The 13,034-nt window shown below is 46.4% G+C and overlaps 1 protein-coding gene across 1 annotated transcript; it reads left to right on the top strand.

Moving 5' to 3' along the window:
* Positions 1–5,700: 5,700 nt before the first annotated feature.
* CTHRC1 (collagen triple helix repeat containing 1) lies at positions 5,701–12,285 on the top strand. The gene is made up of 4 exons (XM_079984523.1): positions 5,701–5,926; positions 8,391–8,612; positions 9,070–9,286; positions 11,980–12,285. Exons 1-4 carry the CDS (start codon positions 5,765–5,767, stop codon positions 12,120–12,122), a joined length of 744 nt encoding a protein of 247 aa, XP_079840649.1. The 5' UTR covers positions 5,701–5,764; the 3' UTR covers positions 12,123–12,285.
* The last annotated feature ends 749 nt before the right edge of the window (positions 12,286–13,034 follow it).

The following is a 13,034-nucleotide window of genomic DNA, read 5'->3' on the forward strand; positions in this document are numbered from 1 at the left end:
GGGGGTGCATGTGGCAGTGAGGTGTTGTCTGCTTAGAGCTTTATGTGCTGCCCTGCACCTCTTAAGCCAGCCTGCTGTCCTCAAGTATGGTAGACAACACCATCCTGATACATTGTGGAAGTAACATTCAACTAGTAGTCCGGTCAGCTTCTGCATCTTGTCTTCTGCCTCAGGCGACCCTAAACATGAGTGTTAACCAAGTTTCTAAAAGCTAAGTGGCTAAGAGCTTAAGTGCAAATTACATTCTTGGCTGAAGATGGGAGATCCATTTTTCCAAATGTTAAGGCTTCAACTGTGGCCATCTGTATGCTTCTGGAAAGTTCACAAATAGATTATTGTGGAGAAAACTGTTGCGCTATTTCTCTCCAGCTTGTGTTATGATATACTGCCATCTGAATTGGAAGATCCAGATTTTGCTACCATCACTAGTAGCCATTGATAGACCTATGCGCCATTTTGTGGCAAGCATGAGTACCTTTTGGGAGGCAGGTAAGCCCTGCCCCACATACAGTGGTATCTCAGGTTAAGTACTTAATTCATTCCGGAGGTCCGTTCTTAACCTGAAACTGTTCTTAACCTGAAGCACCACTTTAGCTAATGGGGCCTCCTGCTGCTGCCGCACCACCGGAGCACAATTTCTGTTCTCATCCTGAAGCAGAGTTCTTAACCCGAGGTACTATTTCTGGGTTGGCAGAGACTGTAACCTGAAACGTATGTAACCCGAGGTACCACTGTACTCGTTCACAAGATACAGTGCATGAGCACCATTTGAATGGCAATGCCTATCAACGCTTTTGGGGGGCAGCCTCCTCAGTTATTTTATTGGGGGGTGAAGGAGTTGGCTCCTATGATAGAAAGAGGTCCATGTGTTATTTATACTCTCTGAACATTCATTATTATTTTGCCAATAAGTTTTATTTCATGACTTTCTGTTTTGCCAATAAGTTTTATTTCATGACTTTCTGTTCATGTGCACCATCACTAATCTTATAAATTTCTGTCATATTTGCCTTCCTTATACTTTTTTTTTGGGGGGGGAGGAATAAAATTTAAAGTGGCTACTTTTATGCCACTTTTTGCAGAGAACATATTCCACTTCAACCCTGATAAATTTTAATTCCCTTTCCTACACTGCTTTGAGAACTCTCTGCAGTCACACAAGTTCTGCAAGCTCAGAACCTGTATGACTGCACATACGTAGAGCAACATGCTGCGGTAGCATTTTGGCAAGCATCCAGCCCCCCAGGGCATGACTCCCACCTTCCCAGTCAGAACACATTTCATTGCTGCCCCAGCAATTTTAATTGCCATTTTCTGCACTATTCCCCATGTGGCATAATCAGAACTTGACAAAGTACCCCAAATGAACTTTTGTATACTGATAAAATTGCATTAGGATTCTTAGCACTCAAAGTGCACTGAACTTTATAATACTGAATTTGCTTTATTCATTGCTGTAAGATGCTGTATTCAACAAGCTTTCCATAATGATAGTGCTATGCAAAGTTCAAACCAGAAAAATACCACCAGTAAACCATGGGTTGTATCCCACTGAATCGATGGGTTCAGGGAACGACTTGTGTGAATGCAATCGAATTTCTATTACCTCCCCCACCCACTGCCCCCAAATCTGCTCTGGGTTCCCCCTCAACCTCTCCCCTCCCCAAGCAGATTTGTGGGCATTGCGGCAGAGTGAGGGGGAAGAAGGAAGGGAAGTTCGGCCGCACTCACAGAAGTTCTTCTGTGCACACAGTGATTTTGTTGGCTACAGCCCCATGTTTGTTGGTATTTCAAGTCTGTGTAAACATCTTCTGGTAAGAGAAATAATTATAATGTTTCTTCTTTGCAGCACCTCTTTAAAACATAACCGTAGCCACCAGCAAAGAGCAGGAGGCAGCAGAGGATGTTGGTTGTGCTTCTGTTTGAAATGTTGTGACCTGTTTCAAAGCAAAGTGCAGGGCCCCCCTTTCCCCCTCCACCCAGAATCTTTCAGCCAGCGGTATGAAGTTTCATCTAGACTTTCCTTCCAATTCAGCTGCTTCAGCAGAATGAGAGAGATAAGCTTAGCTTTCTGCAAAACAGTGAAAGTGAAGCGGCCAAATGGGATGCAGCATAAGATTTCTCTTTGAAGTCTGACCACCCACTCTCACTGGAGCATCTCATTAAAATGCCACATCACAGGAAAACTGAGCATCCATCAGCTGCCACTGGGTGCTGTGCTCAGTGGTGCTTTGAAGAAGCTTGGCTGCTTTTTGTTTGAGCAAAACTCTTGCCAGTATTCACATGCAGTATTCACATGCAAAACCCCACACAACAAAAGTGAGAATTTGGCATCAAATGCAACATGGCTTACAGGAGCTTTATGGTGTGAAATCCTCCTATTGCATTTTTGTTTCTCTTCATTATGATTCTGTTCCTGTTTTCTTATACTTTTTGAAATGCAAGAAAGCTGGGTACTCATAAGAATCTTCCACCTTATTAATCCGAATCTTTTTGGGTGAGGGTAATTCTGTACATAATGGGATTTCTGATCTGTACTTAACACTGTTTGAGCTTTGTTAATTTGATATACCCATGGAAGAGGAGAGAGCAACATTTTTCTTCTTCTTGCCTAAGTCAATATAGAAATGTAAAGGAAACCAACTTCCAGCATTTATGCAAACATTGACGTACTGATGCATGTCTGTTCTCTACAGCTGGGCTTCTTAGAACTAATAACTTGCTGGAGGTTGAAGCTGAAAAGAAGCTGATCTGGCCTATGACAGTACTATAAGTGAGGGGAATCACTGTAAGTAAGGTTGGAGCCTGTATGTGTACAGTTCAAATCATAATTCCTAAAAGCAGCTGTTGTGTGATTTTATGGTAACTGAATAACAGTGATGTGCACCTTGAATCGTTTGCAGAAAGACTTCTAATATCCTATTGAATCCTAATATCATACTGAATTGTAATTAGGCCCATTTATAATGTAATGACGAACCATGGTTTACATGCTATGGGAACTCATTCTGGGTATGACTGATTTACCCAGATTAATGTTCAAAACTGCAATTCAAAATTGCATTTTTTAATTTGTTTAGCTGAGTGCCCCACTGTTCAGATGGGAAAGCTGAATATAAACATTTTAATGGAAAATAATACAAATAAGCAATACAGACGTCCCTGGAGTCAGGAACAAAGCTTGTTAAGATACACATAGAGATGAATCACAGCCTACCTTTCTTTATACAAATGTTTATATGTGTATGCATATGTGTGTTCCACTACAGTGTTTGGTAAAACAGTTTCTATAGATTGAAGCTGCAGGGCATTTCCCTTGTAAGTCATGCACTATGCATTTATGTGCATAGGGTTTAAATATTTCCAGATGGATTGTGTCAGTGGCTTTAATGGCAAGTGGGCAGGTCCCAGCAAGCCTTCTCAGTAACAAAGATAAATGTGTACAGTGAAGTTCAGCTTCCTCGCAAGCAATTAAATGCCTTGTCTCTGACTCAGAACCACGGGCATTTGCCAGCAATTAACTGGAGTAATGCCAGAGAGCTCACAAATGACAGTATATATATATATACATATTGGCCATTTTAACAATTGTAACAAAAAGTAGGAGTGTGTGGGGATTGCCATCAAAGCAGTGATAAAGAGTCGTAGAATCTACAACCCCCAAAGTGGCCAAGTTACTTCATTATTTGGTCAGGGTTCCTAACTCAGTGCTGGTTTCCTAACTAGGCATGAGGTGGTGATTCAGAGCAGGGCTGGTTTTGGCTGGAGTTAGTTGTGGAGGGAATGGAACTGTCTTTTGGCTACCTCTTTGGTCCCACATCCATATCTAAATACTGTACGAGAAAATAATTGTCAGAAATAATTGCCGTTAGATATTGTTGTAGCTTCGTGTCTTAAAATAGCTGCAGAGGAAGTGTAACCTTCCAATGGAAAAGATAAATATTCAAACAACTCCAGCATGATTCCTCCAAATGTGGATGTAGTACATGACACGTAACCATTCCATGAATTTGTCCAACCCTCATTTTAAGCCATCCAAGTTGGTCCCCATCACTACATCTTGTGGGAGTGAGTTCCGTTGTTTAACTGTATGTTATATGAAGAAGTACTTTTTTGTCTGACATTTGTTTCTTCCTGCTCTATGATTTTGCCCTTTGCCAGTTCTGCTGATTTTGACTTTTGTACGGTGGAAGCCATCTTATTCTTAAAGGTGAGGTGTTGAAGGCGCAAATGCTGATGGAAAAGTAAGGAGACACTTAAAAGATATCAGTGTGGCTGCATAAGGAGCTTACAGATGAGCTGAGATATAAGAAGAGAATGCACAAGAAAGGGAAGAAAGGAGAAATCATGATGGAAGAGTAGTCGACAGCTCCACGGAGAAGGAGGGCCAAAGCTTGGATAAACTCAGGCTTGCAAGAGAATAATTTTTAAGTTTATTTTCAGCTATGTTTGAGGCAAGAGGAAGAATAAGCAAATAGTAGGTTGCTTTTGAATTATGGTGCTGGAGGAGACTCTTGAGAGTCCCATGGACTGCTAGAAGATCAAACCTATCCATTCTTAAGGAAATAAGCCCTGAGTGCTCACTGGAAGGACAGATCCGGAAGCTGAGGCTCCAATACTTTGGCCACCTCATGAGAAGAGAAGACTCCCTGGAAAAGACCCTGATGTTGGGAAATGGAGGGCCCAAGGAGAAAGGGACGACAGAGGACGAGATGGTTGGATGGTGTTCTCAAAGCTACCAGCATGAGTTTGACCAAACTGCGGGAGGCAGTGGAAGACAGAAGTGCCTGGCGTGCTCTGGTCCAGGGGGTCACGAAGAGTTGGACACGACTAAACAACAACAACAAAAGGTCTATTGAGAAGACTGAGAAATGCTATTGGGTTACAGAGAAGAGGGAACTTTTCAACACCCACTTTGCCTCTGTCTTCACCCAGAAGGAAAGCAGTGCCCAACCTGGTGATTACAGAATACCGGTAAATGGAAGGAGGGAGCTACAGCCCAATGTCTACTCTACACAAAGTCCAGATCAGGGATTTCGTTTGCACCAACTTTTAACACTGCATCCTCACTCTGTGCAGCCACCAACAAAAACGCCAACCACAAGGCAATGTATTGCATGTGAGTATTTATAGCAATGGAGAAATCAAAACATTCCACCACCACCCTCCCTTTGTAATGGTTATCTGTTGGTAATGCAAAGGGGGATATCAGCAGGCAACTCTCTCTTTCGTGCTAAGGAAGCCTGCGTGGGCCGGGCTCCTCTCGCGCATCCCGCAAAGCCAAGAGCGTTGCATCTGGAAATGCAAGCCCTCTCTCTCTCCGCAGGCGGATTCCGGACAAAGAAGCGGCTGCGTTTTCCTCGCCTGGCTTGCATCCAAGCAGACGGCTCTGGGGCGAGGAGGGAGATCCGGCGGCGGGGCAGTCGAGCCGGGCGCCCCCCAGCGGCCAGTCTTTGCCAGCGCCGGGAAAGCGGCGCCGCTGTCGAGAGGCGCAGAAGTTGCCTTCTCCCCTCGACTGTGCGGCGCGCTCCCTCCATCCCACCCCATCCCCTTTTCCTGCCTCCGTCCGCACGTGGCTGGGGGGGGGAGACCCCCTGCCTTCTCCGCCCACCCCTCTCCCTCTCCCCCTCCGCTTAGCCGGGCGGACGCTGCTGCTGCGGGCTGCGCATTCCTGGCCGCCCCCCCCCCCAGGAGGGACTGAAAGGCTCGCTTATGCGCGGCGCAGACACTGCCTGATTCATCCGCGCCTCGCTCCGCCAGCGCCATGAAGCTCCTGCCGCCCTGTCCGCCTTCGCTGGTCGCCTCCTTTGCGGCGCTGCTGCTGCTGCTGCTGCTGGGGGTGCTGTCGGCGAGCCCCCCGGCCGGCCTGGCCGAGACCCCCAAAGGCAAGCAGAAGGCGCTTCGCCAGAGGGAGGTGGTGGACGTGGTGAGTGCGCAGCAAGGGCGCCGCGAGCCCCGGAGAGCTGCGCAGGGTCTCGGGCTGGGCTGGGTCGTGGGTGGCATGGAGGCAAGCGGCGATCCCGAGAGGGCGCGCCCATTGCATGGGATGGGGGCAGAGGCGTGCCTTAGGTTCCCTTGCACCCTGGCCAAGGAGCTGGGCTCTCTGCCATTCCAAGCCAGAGTGGAGAGGCACCATTTTGGCGCCCACTGGGACCAAGGGTGTCAACATTGAATAAAATATGGAGAGGGGCAGATAAGCCCCGCCCCACATAATTGATCAAAGATGCGTCACACACACATCATTTGAATGGCCTTGTCCATCAACTGGGGGGGGGCCTAGGAGTTGGCTCCTCTACCTGGGCTGGCACCCTTGGGGGGCAACCTTTCCAACCCCTAGGTACACCCCTCATGGAGACCTCCTGCTTAGCCCTCTTCTTGGCGTGCCACTTCCCGTCTTACTCATTTATATCCCACCATAAGAAGCAGCAGCCTGGCTGGTAAAGGTAAAGGGACCCCTGACTGTTAAGTCCAGTCGCAGACAACTCTGGGGTTGCAGCGCTCATCTTGCTTTACTGGCCGAGGGAGCCGGCGTTTGTCCGCAGACAGCTTCTGGGTCATGTGGCCAGCATGACTAAGCTGCTTCTGGTGAACCAGAGCAGCGCACGGAAATGCCGTTTACCTTCCCGTCGGAGCGGTACCTATTTATCTACTTGCACTTTGACATGCTTTTGAACTGCTAGGTTGGCAGGAGCAGGGACCGAGCAACGGGAGCTCACCCTTCTGCTGGGATTCGAACCACCCACCTTCTTATCGGCAAACCCTAGGCTGTGTGGTTTAGACCACAGCGCCACCTGCATCTTGGCATGCCACTTCCCGTCTTACTCATTTCTATCCCATCATAAGAAGTAGCAGCCTGGCTAGATCAGGCTAAAATAGCCCAGCATCAACTGATGGGGGGAGTTCAGGAGCACAGGGGACTGCAGTGTGGTCTCCTCCAAAGAACTCAAGGTGGCCTACCTGGTTCTACCTTGCATTCTCCAGGTCACCCTCTCAACAACCCTGCGAGGTAGGTTAGGTGGCTGACTGGCTCCAGGACACTCGGTAAGCTTCTTGGCTGACTGGGGATTTGAGCCCTGGTCTCCCAGGTCCTGGTTGATGGGTCTGCTCTCTGCACCATGCTGGCAACAACGATGTGTAAGGAGATAAGAATAAGCCAAGCCCCCAATGCTGAATAAGATTAAGAAAACAAACCTGACAGACACAATACTGGGAAAGGAGAGGATGTGGGGAGGGAACAAATGAAGGAGCATTATTATCAAACGCAGCTGGGCGGAAGATGCAGTCCGCATCCAGAATTCTACTAGTTTCTGAAAACTTGCAAAGATCCTTCTGAATGTTGAATGGCTCTAAAGCCACATTTAGATATGATGGTGCGCAATTAGAATAATTTACCAGTGCATGTGTTTCGTTTCTAATTTAACCTGGGTTTTCTGTCCGTCACATCCAAAAGCACACGAGGCTTAATGTTGCTGACATTAAGCAGTTCTGGGTTTGGTAAGAAAATAACAAATAGTGTGCAAGGGAGGCACAATCTAGCAGGGGCCATACTGCAACAGGATGCTAATGTTGCATACATCATGTGATGCCAGGTTCAAACAACACTATGTAGATAAATCCTTATTGTTTACCTGGCATCATGTTTAAATAAAGCTTGTCTGATGGAAAGTAATCTTAAAGTCTGTAGATGGGGTGGAATGGGAGCTGTGCTGTGCTCATTGTTACAACTTGAGATCTCAAGGGTTGTGTACTTAAACATGCAGATGTTTATTCCTCATCCAGTGTGCTTCCACCTCTCATTTGGGAAGCGGTGTACACCTGATGCTATCTAGCCTGTTGTTTCTTATGAAACACTGTATTTTTATGCATTTCCCCCCAAACCAGCTTTGGCCTACCTGTGTGTTAAACTGGCAATGCACACAGCCTTTCTCTCTGCTAACGTAAAACACAGCTGCCTGCAGGGTTGCAAAAGAGACAGCTGTGTAATCTGCTGTGGTGGGACATTATGGCTGCAGAGGATGAGTAATCTGACTGATCTCCTCCGCTCTTTGTTATTACTCACTGAGCATGAATATTTAGGGAAATGGTTAGTGGGTTTCTTAAAACATTCTTCCTCACTCAAGCCATTCACTGCCACGTTGGACACAGAAGCAGAGCTGGCCTTGGTAGGCTGTGGCTGTAACTCACCACATTTCTTTAAGTAATATGTCTATTGGGGAAAGCAATGCCTGGTTTATGTGTGTGTATGAGAGACAAGGCGGGGGAGAAAAATGGTTCCTTTGCAACAACGAAATGTAATAACCAATGTGGCTATTGGTTGACTGTTTCAAACTCAAACAACTATGTATATAAAACCAACGTGTCTATAAAATGGGAATAATTTTGATTTTCAGTATAATGGGATGTGTTTGCAAGGACCTAATGGTGTTCCTGGAAGAGATGGAAACCCTGGTGTCAATGGAATTCCTGGAACACCTGGGATCCCGGGTCGAGATGGACTAAAAGGAGAAAAAGGAGAATGCATGAGAGAAAGCTTTGAGGAGTCTTGGACACCCAACTACAAACAGTGTTCATGGAGTGCTCTGAACTATGGCATAGACCTTGGAAAAATTGCAGTAAGCAAATACCATTGCATTTATAATGTATATTACAGCAAAAGAGGTGGGTGAGGGTACAAAGATGTGGTGATAATTCTTTTCCTTATCGCTTTGGCTTCCTTATTCCTAGCAGCTAGGGCCTACTGCAGTCAACAATCAGAGGTCCACTTAAGGAGGACCACTGAGGCATCTCAAATGATTGATGAAAGATACTGTAAGCAAGCTCTAGTATTAGGATTTAAGTCTAAACATCTAGAGCAGAGGACGCAGAGGATTGCTGGAGAAGGGATGCTATATGGCTAACTCTGTAAGAAATGACCAGGAGTCCGTTGCACTTTAAAGACTAACCAAATTATTATGGCATAAGCTTTTTTGAGGCAGCTGTCCCTTTAAGGTAGTAACTATTTCTTTTTAAATGACAAGTCAATAAATAATCAACCACTTAAACACACAACTTATTCTTGTTTTGTAATAGGAGTGCACATTCACAAAGATGCGCAGCAACAGTGCTTTAAGAGTACTCTTCAGTGGATCACTTAGACTCAAATGCAGAAACGCTTGTTGCCAGAGATGGTATTTTACATTTAATGGAGCTGAATGCTCTGGGCCACTTCCCATTGAAGCTATAATTTATTTAGATCAAGGAAGTCCGGAATTAAATTCCACCATTAACATACACCGCACTTCTTCAGGTACGTATCAAGATAATCTTGTGAGACCAACAATAATTTCACTGTAAAAATTCTGGGCACATGTGAGATGCAGATTGCGTTACTTGCCTGGTTCCCTGTAGCAAATAAACACAATAATAAGGTAATAGGTACATCAGAGTCAGTGGCGTAGCGTGGGTTGTCAGCACCCGGGGCAAGGCAAGTAATTTGCGCCCCCTAACCCGTGGATTTGCGCACCCTAACCCTAACCCCCAGATGTTGCACCCGCTCGCCACGTTTCTGGCGCAGCCAAAGAGTAGACGGCAGTCCACCTGTCTGCCTCTCGCCGCCTACCACTTCAGGAGGGCGTCAGGACGCGAAGCCATCGGAGGCGCCTCTGGTCACTCCCCCTGCAGGGAGAGTCAAGCAGGACCCCGCGCACGGTAAGGTTGGCCAGAGCAGCGCCCCCGCTCCACCCCCCCTCCCCAACGCCGGACACGTTTCCCTTCTCCAAAGAGGCAGCTCCCTGCCACCTTCTTGGCCAGATCTTCGCCCGCCTCCAACATCTGGCATAGCCATGACTCTCTGATCGCACGTCTCTCCACCCCCGCCGCAGGCACGCAGAGTGCGCCGCCCCTGATCCCCAATTTTGGCCTAAGCTGAAAAGGGCACATTGGATCACCCCTCGTCCTGGGGCCCAGCTGAGCCCCTGGGTGCCCCCACTGCCCCCACTGCCGTCGGCGGGATGAAGCCTTTGGAGAAATTTCTGAAGAAGCAGGGGTCTCACTTGGCTGCCCGGGCTGGCCCCGGGAGTGGTGGGCAGCTGCCTCGCAGGCAAAGCGCCTCCAAGATCCTGCTGCCCGGATTCCTTAAGGAGCCCCCCGAAGGAGGCACGGACACTGCTGGCGATGGGCGATGGCTGGAGCTGCGGCCCCCCGATTCCTCTCTGCGCTCCCCAATGTCCTTCTTCTCCGAGGAGCTGTCCCCAGGCGGTGGCGGAGGAGGTGAAACCCAGCTCAGCCGGCGTAAATCCCCTTTGGAGAGAGAGGGGGTGGAGATTCTTCCCTCCCCACCTCTGCGCCCAGCAAAGCGAGGCGCGTGCCCTTGGCCCCCGCAGGGCTTTCCCCAAGCCGACGAAGCGTCCCGGCTTGCTTGCAATCTGAATCTCTCCTGTTCCTCCGCCAGCCCGCAGCCTCTGTCTCGTCTCCTTCGCCTTTGCCACTCCGTGCGCCCTGCACGCCCCCTATTCACCAGGCTGCTGCTGCTGCCGCTGCAAGCGGGAGTGAGCCAGGTAGGGGCAGAGAGCTGCGAGTGCGCCCCCCAAAATGTTGCGCCCGGTGCGGCTGGCACCCCCTGCACCCCCCACGCTACGCCACTGATCAGAGTTTTCCTTTCTGGTGATAAAGAACTAAGGTTTAGGATCAGACAGATGAAAATCAAAGCTCCTCCAGGCTTAGACCAGCCCACCCAGTTATAAGCTAGAAAGCATAGAGATATAAACACTGGCCTGTGAGCGCTCCATTTGGAGAACAGCCTTTACCAAAGGTGCCATGTGCTTTGAAGACACTCAAACTCAGGACGAAAGGGAGAAACGTGCTAAGAGGAAGGCACGCTTGCCAAACCCTAACCATGCTCAGTTACGGCCCAGAAACCTATGTCCCTACTATGGAAGGATGTGTGGATCCAGAATTGGCCTCCACAATCATTTATGAACTCACTGTTAAAACAGTGTTTATGGAAGACAAACTTACTTGTCTATGAGTGATCACCAAAAAAGAAAGTATAGAGATATACATGCAGCTACTAGAGCCCAACTCTAGACACCACCTGGTAGCCCTGCATCTGGAAGGAAGGTAGACAGAAAAAGCCATTAATGTTGCCCCACAGCAAACTGCTAGTGATGGCTGATCCATTCAGCTTCTTCCCTGAATTGTAGGATGTTATAGCAGAAAAACATTTGTTCCAGAATGCAAAGGTCAGAAACTAAACCCAATTATTGTCCTTTAAATTTGCTCAGACACACAGAGTATGAGTAGACAACTGAACATTGTTAAAGTTTCCATTAAAATGAGAGCACCTTCTCACAGAATATTGATTTTGTTTACTGACAACTATCATTAGTTGATGGAGATTTTTTTTTTAACAAACAAAACCAAAACCTAAGCACGGGGCCGTTTCTTCCCAAATCGCAATGAATGGTTCTCCTCTTTTTTATGTCTATAATATAAATTTTGTTAAGAATAACATGAAACAATACAAATACTGGGTACTGGTCACCAGATACAAAGCAAAATATAGTCACGATGTGTATAAGGCAGAAAATAACAGCATGTTAAGTAAAATAACCAAGCAAAAAAGATTTATGAGTTATAAGGGGTCTTGATTCCTCCTGGTGACAGTTAATAAAAGAAATACACATGAACTACAGGAATCAGCATCAAAAGTGGCTCTTCTCTTTTTAAAGATGTCTGTCCTTTGAAACTCCCTGCCTATTAGTTGTACTGTTGCAAACATCCCCTAAAACTTTTTATTATTTCCATGCAATTCTGTGTGGACATGCAGGGGTGCATCCAATGCTAGTCCTCCACAGAGTAGAACCATTGAAAATAATGAACATTATTAATTTTTGAAAGTAATAGAGGGATGATGGGAGGTGAATGAAACAGTGCCTGGTGGGCACAGGTTCAATCCCTCTATTTTGGGCGAAACCACTATGCTTTTTGTCTTTCATACAGTGGAAGGGCTATGTGAAGGGATCAGCGCTGGCCTGGTGGATATTGCTGTTTGGGTTGGTACTTGTTCCGATTACCCACCTGGAGATGCTTCCACTGGATGGAACTCAGTCTCCCGCATCATTATAGAAGAACTGCCAAAATAGAGCTCTTTCAAAGATTCTCTCCCCCCTTTGACCACTTATATTTCATACCTTACATATTAACTCCATGCTTTAAATCTATAGTTTTCTATGTTATCAAAGTACTTGACTATAACGCACAAGCTTGTTCTACAGAAAATATCTGTAACCAAAGGATTTATCTTTTTTTAAAGTATAGTTTATGGGTTTCTACACTTTCTGGATTTATGTACTACTTTTGTACAATTTGTAGACAATTCTTACATTTGTTAATAAAGACAATCTTTTAGAAATAGCCAAATGAAAGGAATTTTAATTTTTGTTATCAAACAGAATTTGCCCTTCTATTTGCACGTTAAAAATTCAGTTTCTCTTAGTAATGGCATGCAGAACTCTATGATCAATGGGTGATATCCAGTGAGTCATACTCAGTTGATCCATTAGAATAGTTAAGAGCCCATAGATTTTAATGAGTCTACTTAGAAAATGTCATTAGATGACCGCCAGCTAATGCAAACTATACTAAGCACTGAGATCCAAACAACACCGAAGAATGAAGAGACAACACCGAAGAAGTGCCTGAGACTTGTCTACGTAGGATGTTTACTGTCGGCCTCATCTGCAAACCCTTCTGAAGAAAGTCAAGCACATTCTTGCAGGAACATGTGCTCTTGGTAGTGCAGCAGTGGGCAAACGCTTTTCAAGTGTATTGGAAGATTCTTACATTAGATGATCTGCAGCATGCCATGATGGTATCAATAATATCTGAAGATAATCCAGATTTCTTTGGACTTTGCTGCTCAAGAACCACATCAACAGCTTCAACCACTCTGGATCCAGGCCATGGGGCTGATATAAACAGGTGAAGGAGTTCCAAAATCCACGGAAGGCAAGGCCAAAATAAAGCCACCAGAATCAACTGTGCTTTCTCATTCT

The sequence above is a fragment of the Podarcis cretensis genome, assembly GCF_951804945.1.
Source record: "Podarcis cretensis genome assembly, chromosome: 7".
NCBI lineage: Eukaryota > Metazoa > Chordata > Lepidosauria > Squamata > Lacertidae > Podarcis > Podarcis cretensis.

Coding starts and splice junctions, on each gene's coding strand:
- CTHRC1 (XM_079984523.1), top strand. CDS start 5,765: ATGAAGCTCCTGCCGCCCTGTCCGCCTTCGCTGGTCGCCTCCTTTGCG. Junction 5,927..8,390: donor AGAGGGAGGTGGTGGACGTG/GTGAGTGCGCAG, acceptor TTTGATTTTCAG/TATAATGGGATGTGTTTGCA. Junction 9,287..11,979: donor CATACACCGCACTTCTTCAG/GTACGTATCAAG, acceptor TCTTTCATACAG/TGGAAGGGCTATGTGAAGGG.